The sequence below is a fragment of the Opisthocomus hoazin genome, chromosome 2 (assembly GCF_030867145.1).
Source record: "Opisthocomus hoazin isolate bOpiHoa1 chromosome 2, bOpiHoa1.hap1, whole genome shotgun sequence".
NCBI classification, from domain to species: Eukaryota; Metazoa; Chordata; class Aves; order Opisthocomiformes; family Opisthocomidae; genus Opisthocomus; species Opisthocomus hoazin.
The window spans coordinates 52,196,753-52,214,249 of record NC_134415.1 but is presented as its reverse complement, the minus strand read 5'-3'; the positions used below and the strand labels follow the sequence as shown (position 1 = coordinate 52,214,249).

General features: G+C 36.9%; 1 protein-coding gene across 11 annotated transcripts in view; it reads right to left on the bottom strand.

Moving 5' to 3' along the window:
- Positions 1 to 17,497, bottom strand: part of CCDC88A (coiled-coil domain containing 88A) — an 83,116-nt gene that overhangs the window by 18,697 nt on the left and 46,922 nt on the right. For all 11 annotated transcript variants that reach the window (XM_075413603.1, XM_075413604.1, XM_075413608.1 and 8 more), the window contains 11 exons: positions 15,696 to 16,766; positions 14,845 to 14,972; positions 9,749 to 9,890; positions 8,902 to 9,078; positions 8,187 to 8,348; positions 5,060 to 5,337; positions 4,714 to 4,857; positions 3,515 to 3,701; positions 3,005 to 3,150; positions 2,274 to 2,366; positions 1,867 to 2,081 (listed from right to left, as the gene is read on the bottom strand). In XM_075413603.1, coding sequence (XP_075269718.1) covers positions 1,867 to 2,081; positions 2,274 to 2,366; positions 3,005 to 3,150; positions 3,515 to 3,701; positions 4,714 to 4,857; positions 5,060 to 5,337; positions 8,187 to 8,348; positions 8,902 to 9,078; positions 9,749 to 9,890; positions 14,845 to 14,972; positions 15,696 to 16,766 — 2,743 coding nt within the window. The remainder of the gene's footprint in view (positions 1 to 1,866; positions 2,082 to 2,273; positions 2,367 to 3,004; positions 3,151 to 3,514; positions 3,702 to 4,713; positions 4,858 to 5,059; positions 5,338 to 8,186; positions 8,349 to 8,901; positions 9,079 to 9,748; positions 9,891 to 14,844; positions 14,973 to 15,695; positions 16,767 to 17,497) is intronic.

The window sequence follows — 17,497 nt, the reverse complement described above, 5'->3', positions numbered from 1 at the left end:
TCTTCGTATTTAGGATTTACAGTAATTCTAAAAGCAGAAGAAATAAATTGCAAAATGCGCACCATTACCAGTACTTCTCACACTGAGATGTTCTCTTCTCACACTGAGATGTTCTCTTAACTTCATGAGACGCAAACTGTCTCAGTGAGATTGTCAGCATTGAACAGGTACGTAATTTATCCAAATTCTATCAAAGTGCAGTTTCCATGGCGACATGTATAATGGAGGAAGGTGAGGATCCAGAATTAGACCAGCCCTTCCAGTTTGTGGATAAATACACTGGGATTAAGGGGAACATGAACAAAGTCCATGGAGTAGAAAATTAATGAGGCCTGCACAACTTCAAACCTCTTTTGAGGATCAGTCACCATAACTTCAACCATGGCTCATCAGGGGGGTAACTACAAGGTCCCAAGTATCATGCAAAGAAAACTGTCACATAAAAGAGCCCTTCCAGAACACGAAATCATTGACAGAGATGCAGGTGGTCTGAACCAAGGCGTGCACACTCTTGATTCAAACACACTTGCAAACACACCCACTACAACTCAGTTACTCCTGAATTCCACAAGACTTCCAGTTTCTATGTAAAAGCAACAGTTGCTTTTTTACAAAGACAAAATTACCTGTTTTGAACCTTACAAGACTCCTAACACTGAAAAATGCCAAGCTTCCCAAAACTGACAAGTTAGCAACAGAAGTGGTAAACTGTACTCTTGAACTATTTTCTTCACTTATTAAAAAAATACTCACAAATCTGATTCTATGTTTCCCTGAAATAGTATTTTTAGATGTTTTATCTTACTAAGCTTCTGCAATAAATACAGAAGAAAAAAATCGTAACAGCTCTAATCATTTCTAACACAGCAAATTCATAGCTAGCACAAAAACTAGAATATCAATTTGCTGCCTTTTGGAACCCAAGACACTAAATTTTAAAAAAGCATTGCAAAGGTTTTAAGTGAATGTTAATACGCATATATTCTGAAGCTTTTACATGCACAGCCAAGATGCTTTTGGTGCGTAATTATTAAACAGAATCATTACAACTTGATAATTTGGCTGAGAAATTGGACAGTATGACCCATGCCAAGAGCGGCTAACAAAAAATGTAGATAATGAATGTACATGCTGCACAGAATCTGGCCCATTATACTGAGGGCATCCTAACTTGATGGCTGTCAGGCTCTTTCAAGGTTAGCAAACTGTGTCTGGGATATTCAAATCTATCCACACATCTGTAACCCTCCTCAGTCTCCCTCTCAGTCACTGAACTCTAATTGTTAGGATCAGTAACAATTCACATCTTTTTAACAGGTTATGTCTCTGTTACACAAAGTCTTCCTATTGCATACTGAAATATCAAAAATCTTCATCATTGGTTTTTTGAGATGCTGGAGGAACACCTTCAGACAGATCTTTTTAGCAATTAAAGGATGTTCGCACAGCCACAGCTTGAAAAGCACTTCCAAGACAAGGGGAAGGATTCATGCTGGGACAAGAGGGAGAAACAAAAAAGGGTCCTAGTGGTGGCATCTGACACGTGATCCGAAACTCTGCTTGCCTCACCCAGCAACAGCACCTGCTTCATCTTACCCAAGCACTGTAAATGTATTTTAACATTTACCTGTAGAGCTACAGACATACTAAAAACTAGTTCCTGCCCAAACACTCAAGGATTTTGCAAGAAGTCAGTATAAATCTGTCATTAATAAATGAATTCAGGCTTCATTTCTAAAGACTTTAAAAATTATCTTTAAAAATCCTCCAAAACACATACCCTTTTCCAGCACCTCTTAATTTTTAGTCATATCAAAAAGACATTTAGCCAAAGATTATTAAAAGAAAATGTTTTGCAGTACTCACTACTACTCTTTTTGGTCCCCAAGGTCTGGCTATCTTCAAGAGAGTTTGAGCCCACAGAGGAACTATCCTGACTGTCCTGGTGGGGCAGCTGAAGAAATCCTTCACTGGATTCGGAACGGGTAGGCGTAAGGGTCACAGACTTCAAACGTTCTCGATTAACATCCTTCTTCGATTTTATCAGCTTCCTCATTTTCAGAGTAATCCAGTTGCCTCTTCTGTTATCAATAATACAGTACATTTATTGCATTTATAATATATTACTTGCATACAAATTAGGAAAAGTCTGAAGGCATAAGAACACAGAGATGATTCTGCTCCCCTGAAGTTTAATGAAATCTTGATTTTCAGTTGGAACAGAATAGATATGTCATGTTTTAAATCTGTGTTTATGTCATGTTCATCAGTACCTTCTAGGCGGAGATGGTTCATAAAATTTGTACTGATCCATTATCTTCTCCTCCAATTTCTCCTTCTGTCGCCTTAATTCATTTAGCTTGTCACTGCGAACAGAAATTAACGACAATGTATACTTCAAAAATGTATACATAATGTGCGAATAGCATGTTCCTTTGGATATATGTTCTCTGAAAGTTGTCACCTTTCACGAGGAATTCTTACATAATACTTGTTTCTTACTGAAAAATCAAGAAAGATACAGCAAACAAGCAGTCTTATATTTAATGTTATGATATAAAATTGAAAAAAATTCCATTTGTTTTTATTACACAACAGAATCTCCCCCCCTTTTAAATAGTAATAAAGTGCATATAAGCTCTAACAGAATCATTTAGACAAGCCCATTTTCTTTTCCCTCAAATTTACTAAAAAAATTTACAGAATACAAACATACCTAGGAACTTTGCTCATAGTAGAATGATGAATAAATAATATTTTTATTCCTTATTTGCATAATCAGTAATGAACACAGTTGCACTAATCCTTTAGAACTAAAAATATAATGTTTGTGGATTGAGTTGTCTGCTTTTCATATATACTTAAAATTTTTATTTTAAAAAGAGAAACATTTCAGAAGTAGCACATGTATTAATTTCTATATAAAACCGCAGCTTTTTTTTAAAAATACAGGTATTAGTATAATTGCCCTATTCACAGTAATTTCATTGTTTTAAAAACTCACATGTACTGCCTTTGCTCCACATGGAAGAGATCCTTGCTTTCCATATTCTGCTCAAGTAATGTTCTATTCTGTAGCATTAATGTCTGAATTTGATCTAGTAGATGTCTGTTTTCCTCCTCCAGATTTCCTTTAAGCTGGCTAAGCAGCTGTTAAAATATATAAATTGGTACATGCATACGTACGTAAGCACATTTTACACACAGATGATGAGATTATCAAGAAAATGTAGGTCTACAAAGGACTGACAGTTAAACAGAAAACTTAACTAAATCATGGCTCAACTGATAAAAGCCTCTGATGCTTTAAATAACTTAAAACAGTTTACCTAACATGAGCCCTAATTTTTGTATTGCCTGTACAACAGGCAAATTAGTCTTCAGACTCACTTCATTATCTATAAACCAAATGACTAATTCTCAAGCACTTCATATAATTTTATGGATCTACAAATACACTTTTATAAATATTACAATGATACCAGTTATGAAAATTAGCATAATGCTCACATACCTCACACTGATTGTTTAGTTTTGTTGATGTAATATCCAGTTGTTGGTACTGTTCTTTGAGTTTAGAAAACTCAGCTTCTAATCGTGTTTGTTCTAGTTTGGAATTGTTCAATAATGTTTTCAAATTCTTATGATCAGTTTGGAGAACTTCATTCTCTCTCAAGAGCTGACTGTACGTATGAGTAAGCCTGGAATTAAGACACCATAAAAGAATACATGCAGATAAAAGGAAACGTATTACATTCCCTCCGAAGCACGAAATATTCCAGGGCTCTATACTACCCCATAGAACACATAAAAATTTCTTAGTATCACATATTGTCGGTAAGTCATCTCTCCACCTTATTTTCCTAGGTGTGCATTCTGCCTTTAAGCCAAACATTCCAGGTTCTCCATACGTTTAAAAATAAAACAGGATTTCTAAATGTGGACATCACATCTAGTTATAAGCAGCCACTTTTCAAAATACAGCAATCTTACAAAACGGCTAGAAGTTCTTGCCAACACAAAACATTAAGGCAATAAGAACAGTCCAAACTCTGGCAACCATGGAGGTTGCATACATTGACTCGTGGGCTCCCTTTGTCCCTACTGGGCCCTGCAACGTCCCTTTCTAAAAACAACCTCTAGTTCTTACTAATCCTCCTCACACAACACCAAAGGTAGGAGGCATTTAATTGTGTGCCTCTTAGCCAGATGAACGGATCTTAATGCCTCTTCTTGAGGAGGGAAGTATGACTATGTAAATACTACTACTCAACCCAATTACTTAAGGCAAGCTATACTTTAGTTTCAGGTGTCAAGCAGGGCTTTGCCACTCACTGCAATTCTACTCCTACTGGCATTAACCTCAGTTATCTTGCCCTTAAGCAACTCACACAGAGTGGCTTGCTCTGTCTACAGCTCACAACCACACTGCATAGTGCTAGGCCAGGCATTCCTCAAGATGCTATCTGGAATTCAGTATCCCCAGGATATAACAATTATTTTTTATGTGTTTTTTGGGATTTTTCCCTCTTCAGTTTTTCTAAAATGACTGTATCGCAGACCAGTGGAGTAGAGTTGCTATAAGGGATGGATCTTAAGTGTCCCGAATTGCAGCATCAGGTATTAGAAATGTGAGAGGATATAACACTTGTTTAGACTGTACTGGCAAGTGCTCAGAGCTCTACTACTACACATTTCAGACTTTTGCTCTACCTTTCATTTTCATCACGAAGTTTTTTATACTCTGTTGCTACAGCTTCATGTTTTTGATTTTGCTCCAGCATTTTCTCCTGTTCTATTTTGAGTACTTTCTCCAATTCTTCCAGCTGCACTTTCTGTTTCAGCAACTGATTGTACCTGCAAACAAGAATAGTATTTCTTTTTTTGGAATGACAAGAAAACACGGATTTTTTTTTTTTAAAGGTGATCTTTCAAAGTTTTAAGATCTTATTGTTATATTTAAGCAATATTTATTTTATTCATACTAGTTATACAGCATTTTTTGCTTTTTGCTCAGGAATTGCAGACTCTCATTTTACTTATGCATATTAGCATTTACCTATCTTCTAAGTCCTTATGCTCCACCTCCAGATTTTTGTGTGCAGATTTAAGACTTCCATGTTTAGCAATCAGAGACTCATACTCGGAAGCTTGGCGTTCATGCAGGTGTTCCAGTTTTTCATGATCTTTGAGAAGTGAATCATACAGTGACTTCAGATCCTCACGTTCCTTAAGCACACATTCATTCTCATTTTCTAAAGCAGACTGTTGGATCAACAGTTGTGCATTCTGATTCATAAGAGATGTGCTTTGAGAATTAAGTGTGGAATTTTCAACCTGTAGTCATAAACATGTAACAAGAGTTGCAAATTAATTTCATAGTCTGGATTACCTTGTCTTTTTCCTCCTATTGAAAGTCTTCCTGAGTTTAACCTTTAGCATCTTAGCAACCTTCTACTTATTCCATTACCTGACAACCTTTAATAGGAATATTTCTTTCTTATATCCCAATGGACAATTCCAATTCAAAATACTCCAAGAATATTTTTATAGCAGTATTTCAAGAAAGCACTTAAGCATATGCTTAAATTGACAAGAGGAGAGGGGAGAAATCACATTATTATTACCTTCAAATATTTGTTGAGGTTCAATCTAGATAGAGGGGCATATTTTCCTCTCAGCACTGACAGCTCTAGTATCAAAAATATCTTAGAGAAATGGATCAGCAGTGATCCTCATATCACAGAAGCGAAACCTGTGACATGACTTAAAAGGAACTTTAATAATGGCACAGATTAAAAAAATGAAAAAACAAGAATCTTTTTGTACAGAATCTCTATTTTTACTATAAAATCCTTATTGCACCCACATATCTTTCACAATGAGACTTCAAACGGTAGCATCCATTTAACAGAGAAACAGGGAAATAAATTGCTAGGCGCCTGGAAGGAACCACCCACATTCTGTTTTACTGAGGAACTGCCATTCACAGTTCTCTTCCAACAACAGTAATGTCAGTTGATCGCTTCATGTATGTGTTGTGAGATCTGGTGGAAAGTACTGTTCTTGTAGAAGAGTGTAATTTCTTCAACAATTATGTCAGAACAGTATTAATGTCTATTAATAACATTAAAGCCTTCAACATTAGACAGATTTAAAAAAAACAAACAACAAACCACAAACAACAACTTTACTTTGTGTACCTCTGGAAAGATTAACCTAATCTAATCCTTGGATATCCTGAAGAATTGATGATACCCAATGTGCTTGTCATCTGACCTGTCTTAGGCTAGTTTCCTTCTCTTTCCTATTCAAGAGATGAAAAATACAAACCACTGAAGCTTCTAACATCCTCAGGGTATCTATTAAGGAAAAAACCACCACCAAACTATCACTCCAGTGCACGCTGTTACTGAAGAACAAATCCCTTTCTGTTGGAACTGCAGCATTCTGTGTTACAGATGAGCAATGTCTGATGGCATGCGTATGCTGTGAAACTTCCCAGACTGAATCCTGAGTTTGATTTAGTTCAGAATTCCCAGTCACCCTTTAAGATATCCTTTCTCTTATATATTCCTTATGGGTATCAGAAGGAACTGTAGAATTACAGTTCCCTAAGAACAGTTTTAACACAGTCCATGCAGACCAGCTTAGTTTGCACTCCAGATTTAGCTAATAGTTCATTACTCTTATTTTCATGAATATATTTCACCTTTCATTTTGATTTAGAGTTGATGGAGAGTTGTCTTGCAACTTGCCTGAAGCGACAAGCAAAATAGCGGAATTCTCAAAGAAGTAGAACTCCCTTTCTCAGTCTGTTGGGTGTAATACTATTCAGTCATCCCTGGCAACAAAAATTACATTGCTTGATGAGGTTCACCACAGAAAAAAAATCCACTAAAAACCCAAAAACCACGCAGGAAATGCTTCCTTCTCCCAAATCACTGTCTCAATACATTCAAATATCACAGTTAATTCATTCTCCAGATTTATTGGATAGGAAAGGCCTGGGCTGTTGCGCAATTCATGAAGCCAAAAAGGAACTACATAGATATTCCTGTTTTTTTGACAAATGGTATTACAAAATACTCACAGTTATGAACCCCAGAGATATATCCTCATCTGTTTAAAACGGTATATTACCATGCCCACGTCTACTAATTTTTAACGACTAGACAAGACACAGCATGTGCACAAATGTTCTATTTTGTTTGTAGGCTTGCCAGCCACAAAGGGGAGTACTGTGCACTAATTACATTTCAATATGGTAGACAGAAAGTGCATCTGTGGTACAACTGTGTTCTGCTTTCCAGAAAGAGACAGGGTGACAACTTGCAGCATTCACAAAATGCATTATTTGTTTGTTTGTTTGAAGACTCCTTCACTCTTTGATTTCCATCCACCCTCCATAATTTCTGACATTGTTTACTATTTCTGATGAATTGTGGACTTTGTATTCCCTCTAAGTAGTTTTGATTCTTAGAGCTCCAAAAGCTTTAGATCCATTAACAAGAATATTTCATTTAGCAGAGAAAAAAGGTTATGTATTTAATGGCCCTGTTAAAAGTATAAGAATGACATCTCAATTTTGGCTGTAAGAGTTGCAAGACTGTGGGCAACCGTTTTTATAATAATTTCCATGGACACACATTACTTTTGTTGCCTCTGAATTATCTGAAATCAATCTTCATATATTTATGTAGTTTTCAAAGGTTTTTTCCAAGTCTTCTGTACTTACCAACAATCTTGATTTTCCTCTTATTTATGGCTTTTACTTTTTTTTTTTTAAACTCTATTTATAAAAATAGACAAAATACTAAATTTACTAGAATCTCTTCGGACACACTATTTCCCTGACGTAATTAGAAGTAAAAAAGAAATTTTAAAAAAATTATCTTCGAATACTAGATGAGAGAATATACTCTTCTCCTAATCGTAAAGTCAACAGTTTAAATTGGACAAACGTGAAGGATGAAAACCAACTTCTAGAAATGTTATTATTCATCAGTCAAGAAAATATTATTTGACTGCTTTTAATGCAGATTATTTGCACATTACTTTCTTTTCCATGTCTGTACCAGAAGCAAAATGTGACTTACAATACATTATTGCCATTGGCTATAAAGCTTACATTTGGAAAAACTTTGAATTAATTTTATTTTTAAAGCATAATAGGAAACTATTACCTGCAGCTTGGCATTTTGAGTTTGTAGAGTTGTATTTTGTTCCTGTAGAGAAACAGTCTGCCTCTGAAGTGCAAGAATCTGAGCCTGCAGATTGCTATTCTGTGTCTCAAGTTGCTTTAATTGTGTCTTCAGTGCTTGCTTCTCTGCCTGCAGTGTAGCATTCTTTAAACATTAAGAAAAAAAAGGAAAATTTGAGTTCACAGCTGTTTACTGAACTTCAAGGGAAAAAAAAACCAAACAAAAAACATTTCTCCAAAACAAATAGAGCAGCATGACTTCACAGAGATTTACCAGGTGGAACAAAACTGTAAATCATCTTATATAACAAAGTAACACACAGTGATATTATCACTACAGGTTAAGATTGCAAAAATGGGTAACTAATATTGTACCTATGGAGAAACAGTAGAGAAATCTCCATGACTCATGTAAATAAGGATTAAATAAGAGGGATTTGAGAGATATCTGTGGATTCTAAAGGACAAATTCAGGTTTCCACAGTTCCTTTTAAATGCTGGTCAAGTGCTTTACAGCATCTGTCAGAGCAGAACCCAGCTGCTTCATAACTATATTTAATTCAGATTCTGCTTGGTATGTAAACTAGGTGATAAACTGCATACTTTCTTAACAATATTCTTAGTACTCTCATTCGTATCACTGGGAATAGCTTACAACACATCATTAAAATTGGAGTAATATTAAAAACACATCTTACATTCCTTTCCACTTCGATTAATCTATCTTTAACTTTTAATAACTCTCTAGTAGTTTCCTGATTTTCTTTCTCCCACTTATTGACAGATTGATTGTCTTCTCCACTTCTTGGAGGAGAATTCTGAACCATCCTTTCCTCTTCTTGTCTTTGCTTGAGAGCCTCATAGTTCTTTTTCACCTGAAATTATTTAGGACAACTTACATTAGGTTTAGAATTTTCCATTTTCTACATTCTAACCTATTACATGACCATATCACTTTTCAAAGAACAGAAAGTGCTATATGTATGTTACTGTATTTGTAAATTTGCTTTTTGGTATATGTTTGGGGAGATGATATAACAGATAATTTATGGTTACTGATCGCTTAAACATACTAAACACTTCGGCTCACAGTCATACTTGTCTAAGAGAATGAGTCCTCTATTTTCTATTCTATTTCAGTGCTTTCAGCTGTATCCCCCAACTTTTATGATAAAGTACAACAACAAAGGAGACTATTTTTTTTTTAACCAGTCCGTTCAGGCTGTTCAAGGTAGATCAGAAAATGTAACTTTCTAAGGAATTACTATTTTTAGCATTCCAAATCAAATCAACTTCAGATTATTTATCCACCTGACATATTCAATGACCAATGAATAAACTCATCAACAGCTTTTCATGTGATTTCAACACTGGGCCTGTATTATTGCAGTCTTAAAATTCAGTCATACCTTACCTTTGTCCTGCTTTATCTTACCCCCAACAATGTCCACCTTTTGCTGTCTTATGCAAAAGGTCACGTGTAGGAATAACAATAGCTAGTACAGGAGTAATTTAATCTTACAGAAGAAATGTCATCCTCCTTACTGTTTTAAGTTCCTGACGGAGTTGCTGGTTTAAATTTGTTGATTCTTCTAAACGAGCCTCCAAAGCAGCAATTTTTTCTTCTTTTATTTCAAGCGACTTCTTAAGCGTGGATTCTAATTTTGACTCCAGAAGCTTGTACCTACTGACGAATGACAACACACACACAAAAGTCTGTATTTCAAAAAATCATCTGAGGTATTTAAATTCTAGAGTGTTCTGAAACAGTAGCCTCATAGCTACGTTCAAAAATGCTTGAACACTGACTCTACTCAAAAGAAGAAACACACCTCACTAATATTCAGTTTCATGTCTAAAACAAACAGAAGACGGTAGTCAAAAAGATTTTTGCATCCTTCTTTTAAAACACATTAGACATACAAAAAGCCACATTCAGACACACCAGCAGGGTCCTGGCTGTATCTGGATCATTAGCGTGTCCGTGATGACAGCACACTTCCTTCTGGCTCCACTCCAGTGAATCCAGTGGAGACCCGAACTAAATTAGAATGTGAAGTATTTGGAGAGCAAGATTTTAATCAATTTCTATTTCCTGCCAGCTCACAAAGAGGAGGCACTAGGAAAGTACCTGCAGTACTTTGCAGGTGCATACTCATTTGATGTATGAATGTGCAAATTGCTCACTCAGCCCAGCTGCTGATATTTTAAGACTGCTGCCACTCCTGATGCATAAAACTTCAATTTTTTACCACATTTACAATATTGCAGTGCACTTAAACCCAAACCACGTATCTGGGACAGAAGTGGTCAGATTCAGAATATACCGGTTTAGAACAGTATCTCCTTTTTAGAAATACTGAAACCCACGCTCATTAATCACTTTTAAGCAGTTCAGTCACTGTACATGTGCTTAGAATCTGGAAAACATCCCACTTCTTCCCACAGTAGGCTAAAATAAAACAAACCACTAATATCCCCCTTTTTAATCTTGACTGCTGAAGAATCTATCAGTTTAGTGAATGGAACAGATTGCAAAAGAATCCTGAATGAACAACAGCAGTAGATCTAGTCAGGAACTGGAGCAGAAGACCAATGGTAGGAGAATTGATAAATAGAAAGCTGTCCAGTAGCATCACATAGTAGAATGAGAATCCTAGATTTTAAGGTGTAAGAAGTAATTCCCAGGGACTTAAGAAACAGTAGGAAGTCTATGACTAGTAAATAGATAGCATTTCATCTTCTTGAGCCAAAGCATATATTCAGCCACAAATAAGAATTTCTGTTCCTGAAAATTTATACAATAATGTAAACAACAAAGAAGGAAAAAGACTAATAGCAGAGACCCAATATCTAGGTTCCTTTTGAACACCTAATAATGAAAGATGGTACAAATTTTCTAATTTAACTGAGATTTAGGTACTTCAGATTCAGGGTCAAAATCCATAAATCTGTCTGTCTAAAGCCAACAGCCATTTGAAAGGCAAGAGAAAATGGAAAACGCTTCAAAAGTTAACTCAAATGTGGTCAGCTTAGGCTCCAACAGAAAGTCTCTGAAGTGTTACCAAGAACAAGCAACAAAAAACACAAGCAGCTCTCTCCAATCATGGACAGAAAAATTGTGCATTTTTCATTTCCATCATCAAAATGAGAGAGGCAGACCAAAAATACACTGAGGAGTAATTTTGGCCATAACAAACCTAGCTTTTTCCAGGCCTGATGAAATAATTGCTAATGCCTCACCTACGTAATAATATAAGGAAAGCAATCCAGACACCTTTCAGATAAATGAAAAAGTTGAGAATAATGGAAAGGCAGGATAGTGGCAGAGCAAAAGCTCAAACCAACCAACATTTCCACTTTGAAAACAAATATTATTCATTCAGTCTTCCAACTCTACGTGAAGTTTGAGAAGAAGCTCAAAACAGTAGCATAGCCTGAATTCCTTCACATCTAAAACTATCTGGCTACAAGCTTGAGCTCAGAGGTAGGCTTTAGACATATGTTCTGGGTAAGCTTCAAGATACAATGCTTACTGCATACCTCCCCACAGATCAGCCTGAATAGGCATATCATACCCAGCCTGACAGCCAAATATCTTGTACCATCAAATATTCCACCTGCTTTTGTGCTGCTTTCACATGGTCAGTGCTGGAGAATCAAGTTTGCCGCGAACATCTTTCTAGACAGGCTTTTACCTACTGCTGCAAGGCAATTTGCAAAGAATTAAGCATGAGCTGTTCTTAGGACAGTGCAGCTGTCAGGAGTTACCAGCAACAGACATTTGCCACATGGAGATCAACCAGTACGCAGTGCTCGAGCCTGCTGCCTGGGCTGTGCTCTTAATATACAGTATATACATAGCAAAAACGTGCACTGACTCCTTGAAAAAGGAATACCCGTTAGAAGAGAACTACAGGGATGTGGGGGGAATGAAAATTAACTTATTTGTGTAATTCCCACACACAGCTAACTTGGAAGCAAAGGAAAAAATGTAACAGGTCATAATAGGTGCCAGAAGTACGCTGAAAGTTCATTTACAGATTATAGTTTAACGAAATATAGATAAAACTCCCCATTCCAGAGACATGTAACTCCAAATTTTCTTCCAAATTATAATTTATAGATCCAATATCACACTATTCTGTAAAATGCAAAAGAAACACTAGTATTATATGGCCCAAAGTCATTAATTCATATAAAGTCACAAGCCAACTAACCTATGAGAAGTGAACCCACACCACCTGATGTTTGGAAGCATGAGCACTTGACAAGTGCCATTGTCTGGAAAGTAGAAGTAGACTCATAAATCTTTTCATGTAGTACAATTTGCAAAAGCACCTTTAAAGCGTTGTGGGTTTGCGTTGCAAGGTTTTGGTAGCAGGGGAGCTACAAGGGGGTGGTGGCTTCTGTGAGAAGCTGTGAGAAGCTTCTCCCATGTCTGATAAAGCCAGTGCCAGCTAGCTCTAAGATGGACCTGCTGCTGGCCAAGGCCAAGCCAATCAGCGACAGTGGTAGCGCCTCTGGGATAACGTATTTAAGAAGGGGGAAAAACCTGCAGTGAAACAGCAGTTCAGGAGCGAGGAGTCACACAATGTGAGAGAAAAAATTCTGCAGACACCAAGCTCAGTGAAGAAGGAGGGGGAGGACATGCTCCAGCTGCCAGAGCAGAGATTTTTTTCCCCTGCAGCCCGTGATGAAGACCATGGTGAGGCAGGCTGTCCCCTTGCAGCCCTTGGAGGTCCACAGTGGAGCAGATATCTACCTGCAGCCCGTGGAAAGGACCCCATGACGGAGCAGGTGGATGCCTGAAGGAGGCTGTGACCCCATTGGGAGCTCCTGGCAGGACCTGTGGACCCATGAAATGAGAGTAGCCTATGCTGGAGCAGGTTTGCTGGCAGGACTTGTGACCCCATGGAAGGGAACCACGCTGGGGCAGTTCGTGAAGAGCTGCAGCCCGTGGGAAGGACTCATGTTGGAGAAGTTCATGGAGAACTGTCTCCTGTGAGAGGGACCTCACGCTGGAGCAGGGGAAGAGCGTGAGTCCTCTCCGCTGAGGAAGGAGTGGCAGAGATAACGTGCGATGAACTGACTGCAGCCCTCATACCTCATCCCCTGCACTGCTCGGGGGAAGGAGATAGAAAAATGGGATTGAAGTTGAGACCAGGAAGAAGGAAGGGGTGGGGGGAAGGTGTTTTAAGATTTAGTTTTATTTCTCATTATCCTACTCTGATTCGATCAGTGATAAATTAATTTTTTTTTCCTCCTCAATCTGTTTTGTCTGTGACAGTAATTGGTGAGTGATCTCTCCCTGTCCTTGTCTCAACCCATGAGCCTTTCATCATACTTCCTCTCCCCTGTCCAGCTGAGCACCTGGTATTTATCCAGGCTAAACCTTAATACAGAGCAATATTCCTTCCCTTTGTTGAAGCACTCACTCCAATCACTTGGAATCTAGAACATGATTCAGAAAAATGTTGCTCAATCTGGACTTCATCTAAGCACTCAACTTCAACTTAGCTCAAGGACTGGTTTCTTCTTTGTACAGTATAATCACCTAAGGACAAACCAAACACACACAATGCACTGTATGCTACATATCAATGCTTAAATCAGAAGAAGTCACACTAGTCAAAGTTCTGAGGACTCTTCTTGACAGAACTCTTCATCTGTGAGCCAAGAAAGGTAGATGAAAGACAAAAGCAGAAAACAAGAGGTGGTAACAGTTTCTCCCTACAGGATTCTGGCACCACTCCACTAACAGAGCACTGGCAGCAAGAAAGGCAAACTGAAGGAAAAAAAACCCACAACAAACAAAAACTGTTTGGTTTTCCTTTGATATACAAGGCCAAAAAAAAAAAAAATTTCAATCTGCATGTTCATGACAATCAGTTTGAATAACAGATCGTGATAGCAGCTTTTATTTTTTAAAGAGCACAACTGAATAGCATAGTGAAATAAAGACTGACTAGGAGCCCATACTAGTCTGCTTTTCTCCTGTCACAAGTTTTCCCTAAATCCCTGCAGGATAAGACAGAACACAACATACAGTAGAGGAAACAGATGTCTGGATAGCAGCTGCTTTATAATGGCAGGTGTGGTACAGTGATAGAGCCAGTACAAAGTTCTGGAGATTCTTAAGTATTGGATACTTCCCAGCCAGTGTAAGTGGGAATGCGGCTTCTGTTTGGTATGAAGAATTAGAAGGAAATGGTTGTAGAGAAAGAGTGAGACAGTTTAAGACAACCACTATGTGACAAAAGTGTAAAAAACATTTACATCCGTAAAGCAATCAAAAAAGGAAAAAAAAACACTTTGAGCCTGTTATCTTTCACTGCTACTGCTCCTGCTGCTAACTACAACAGAAAGCATTTCAATTATACATGAACTGTATCTACTGACACACTTAAGAAAATTCTTAGTAACAAGAAGTGGCAACTCACTTTCAGAGACAGCTGAATGTAAAAGCACATCAACTACTTCATTAATTTCAAAGAATAACAAGTTCCATTTTGGGTCTGTTAGTGTGTCTTAAAAAAATCTAAGAGTATGCACAAAATGACTCTGAAAAAACATTTTATCTTTAGGAATAAAAAGACCCTTATTTCTACACTGTTCCAGACAGGCATCGACATTCTCACCTGTCATCACTGCTCTGCTCATCATGCAAGAGACGCTCCTTGTTTAAGCCTATTTTTTCAAGTTCATGGGCAAGTTTTTCTAGATCATTGTTCATTTGTTGAGTCTTCAATTTTTCATTCACCAAGTCCTTACACAGAAAAAAAATTACATGCAGTATTATCATAAATAAATAATGTAGTCTTAATTGTAAAAGTGCTGAGGCAAGAGTCTTTTATTCCTGCATGACCTGAATAACTCAGTGTTAACTCTCCTCTCAATCGCTAGCTTTCAGCTACATCAGACGTTACATTATAACTATAATATGATTACACCGTAGTTCTTTACTCCTTTCCTTTCTGTATAACTTCCCTTTCAAATTTGGTCTTGAACATTACAGAATCACAAAATGGTAGGGGTTGGAAGGGACCTCAGTGGATCATCTAGTCCAACCCTCCTGCCGAAGCAGGGTCACCTACAGCAGGCTGCACAGGACCTTGTTCAGACGGGTGTTGAATATCTCCAGAGAAGGAGACTCCACAACCTCCCTGGGCAGCCTGTTCCAGTGCTCCATCGGGAATTGTTTCAGCCACAACAAATGCTAACACGAAGAATCTGAACAACGTTCATTTAACAGAGGCTCCATGACAGTCTGTAAACAACCTTACAGAATTAAGTGTAATACGGTTATAATACTGTTTCATTATTATGATTATATAAATTTTGATAATCTCTCTCCCTATTGTAGTCATTAAAGATACCAACAGTATACAGATTAAAGCATAAAAAACCACAACATTTTTCAAAAATTCAGATATAATTTCTCTGCATTATGATCAGATTATGATAGCGATGGTAACTGATTTCTGTTTACCTCTCGTAAAGTGACAAGAGTTTTCTTATCAATGGTAGCTCTTTTCACAAGTTCTTTATTTTCCTTTTCTAGTTCTTTCAGGCGTACACATGACTCTTTATATACAACTATTTCTTTAAATAGAGATTTATTTTCCTTTTCCAGATTACTAATTTTTACATTGTTTTCTTCTAAAGTACTGTCTTTAATTTCTGCTTGTTGTCGAAGCCTTTTATTTTCTTTTTCTAGCTGTTTCTTATCTTTTTCCAGCTGAGAAGTCTCTTGTTCTAACATCTTATTCTCCTTTTCCAATTGCTCTAGGCGCTTACTAGAGATTTTTAGCTCTTCTAAATTCTTTTGCAGAGTCTGATTTTCAGATTCTAAATCTTGTAATTCACTTTCTAATTGCTGAATCTTCTTATTGCTGTTTTCAAGGGCTTTCTGTAGCCTTTGGTTTTCTGTGTCTAGGCCTTGGTAGCTGACTTCCAAACGTTCAGTTTTCTTAAACGAGGCCTTCATAAGTTCAAGGCTTTTTTTAAGTTGCTCCTTTTCACTCTCTAGTTCCTTATTTTCTAACTGCAACTGCGCCACTTTAATACTTGTACACTTCAAGGATTCAATTGTTCTTCTTAATTCTAAATTTTCTTCATCGAGCTGTGAATTCTCCTTTTCCAAGGATTCTAATTGAAAAGTGAGATTTTTCAGGCTATCCAAAGTTTTTTTCAGTTTTCTGTTTTCCATTTCGAGGTCTGAGTTTTCTTGTTCTAAGGCCTCTATCTTCTCACACGTAATTTTTAAGTTAGTAATTTTTTTCTGTAATAATTCATTTTCCTTCCCCAGGTGATGCAGCTCATTCTCAAGTTCTTCTGCTCTCTCCCCTTTCTCTTTGTAGTGTTCCAGTTCTTTTCTGACTTGTTTTTTTTCAAATTCAATCTTGTTTAACTTACTGCTGGTCTCTTTAATAGACTCATGGAGGATTTTATTTTCTTTTTCAATTTCTTTCATTCTTGCTTCAGCACTGATTTGTGAGCGTTGTCTTAGAGAAGCTACAGTTTGATTCAAATCTTCGTTTTCTTGTTCTAACAGCTTAACCTAATTTGGGGGGGAAAATTGTAAACACTGGTAAGCAACATGCCAACAAGTAATTACTTCTATATATAAACTGAAAGCTACCAAGATAGTTAGATTACACCGTATTTCCATTTTAAGTTTTAACAAAAAATTCTCTTACACTACTGGTATTTATTTGCAGCATTATAAACATTGTATGTTGACAACAAAATAAGTCAATCTTCAAATATGTTCCTCTTGGATGTTAGTGGATAACAAAAATAAAACTAATGAAGCACAAACCAAAGCAAAGCTGTATCCTTCTTAGCTTCACTTCATTTTCATTTGTGTTTACCCAGATCTAGATTATTTTCCTTAAACTCTGTAATTTCCAGAGATGTGTGTCCACAAAAAAAAAAAACCTGCAGACAAACTTGAGATGAAGGGAGGTGTGAAAATGGCCCAAGTGTCTTTATTTCAGTTGGAAATAATAGAGGCGATCTGTGGGGTATGAGGGCCTCTTGATCAGTCAATAACATTTTGGGAAGAAACACATCAATTTTACACTAATTCTTGAGTTAAAAAGAATCCTTAGATACGCTGTTCCAAAACAGCTTCCAGAGAAAGTTAATCACATTAGAAGTAAATTGTTTTCTTAGGTAACATATTCCCAGACATACTTCAAGGATAAAGGAAGCATTTACATCTTAATTTATAGTATTTCTTGACTTTTTCAATCCCTCCAAATCATTTGAAATTATTTGGGTATGTAA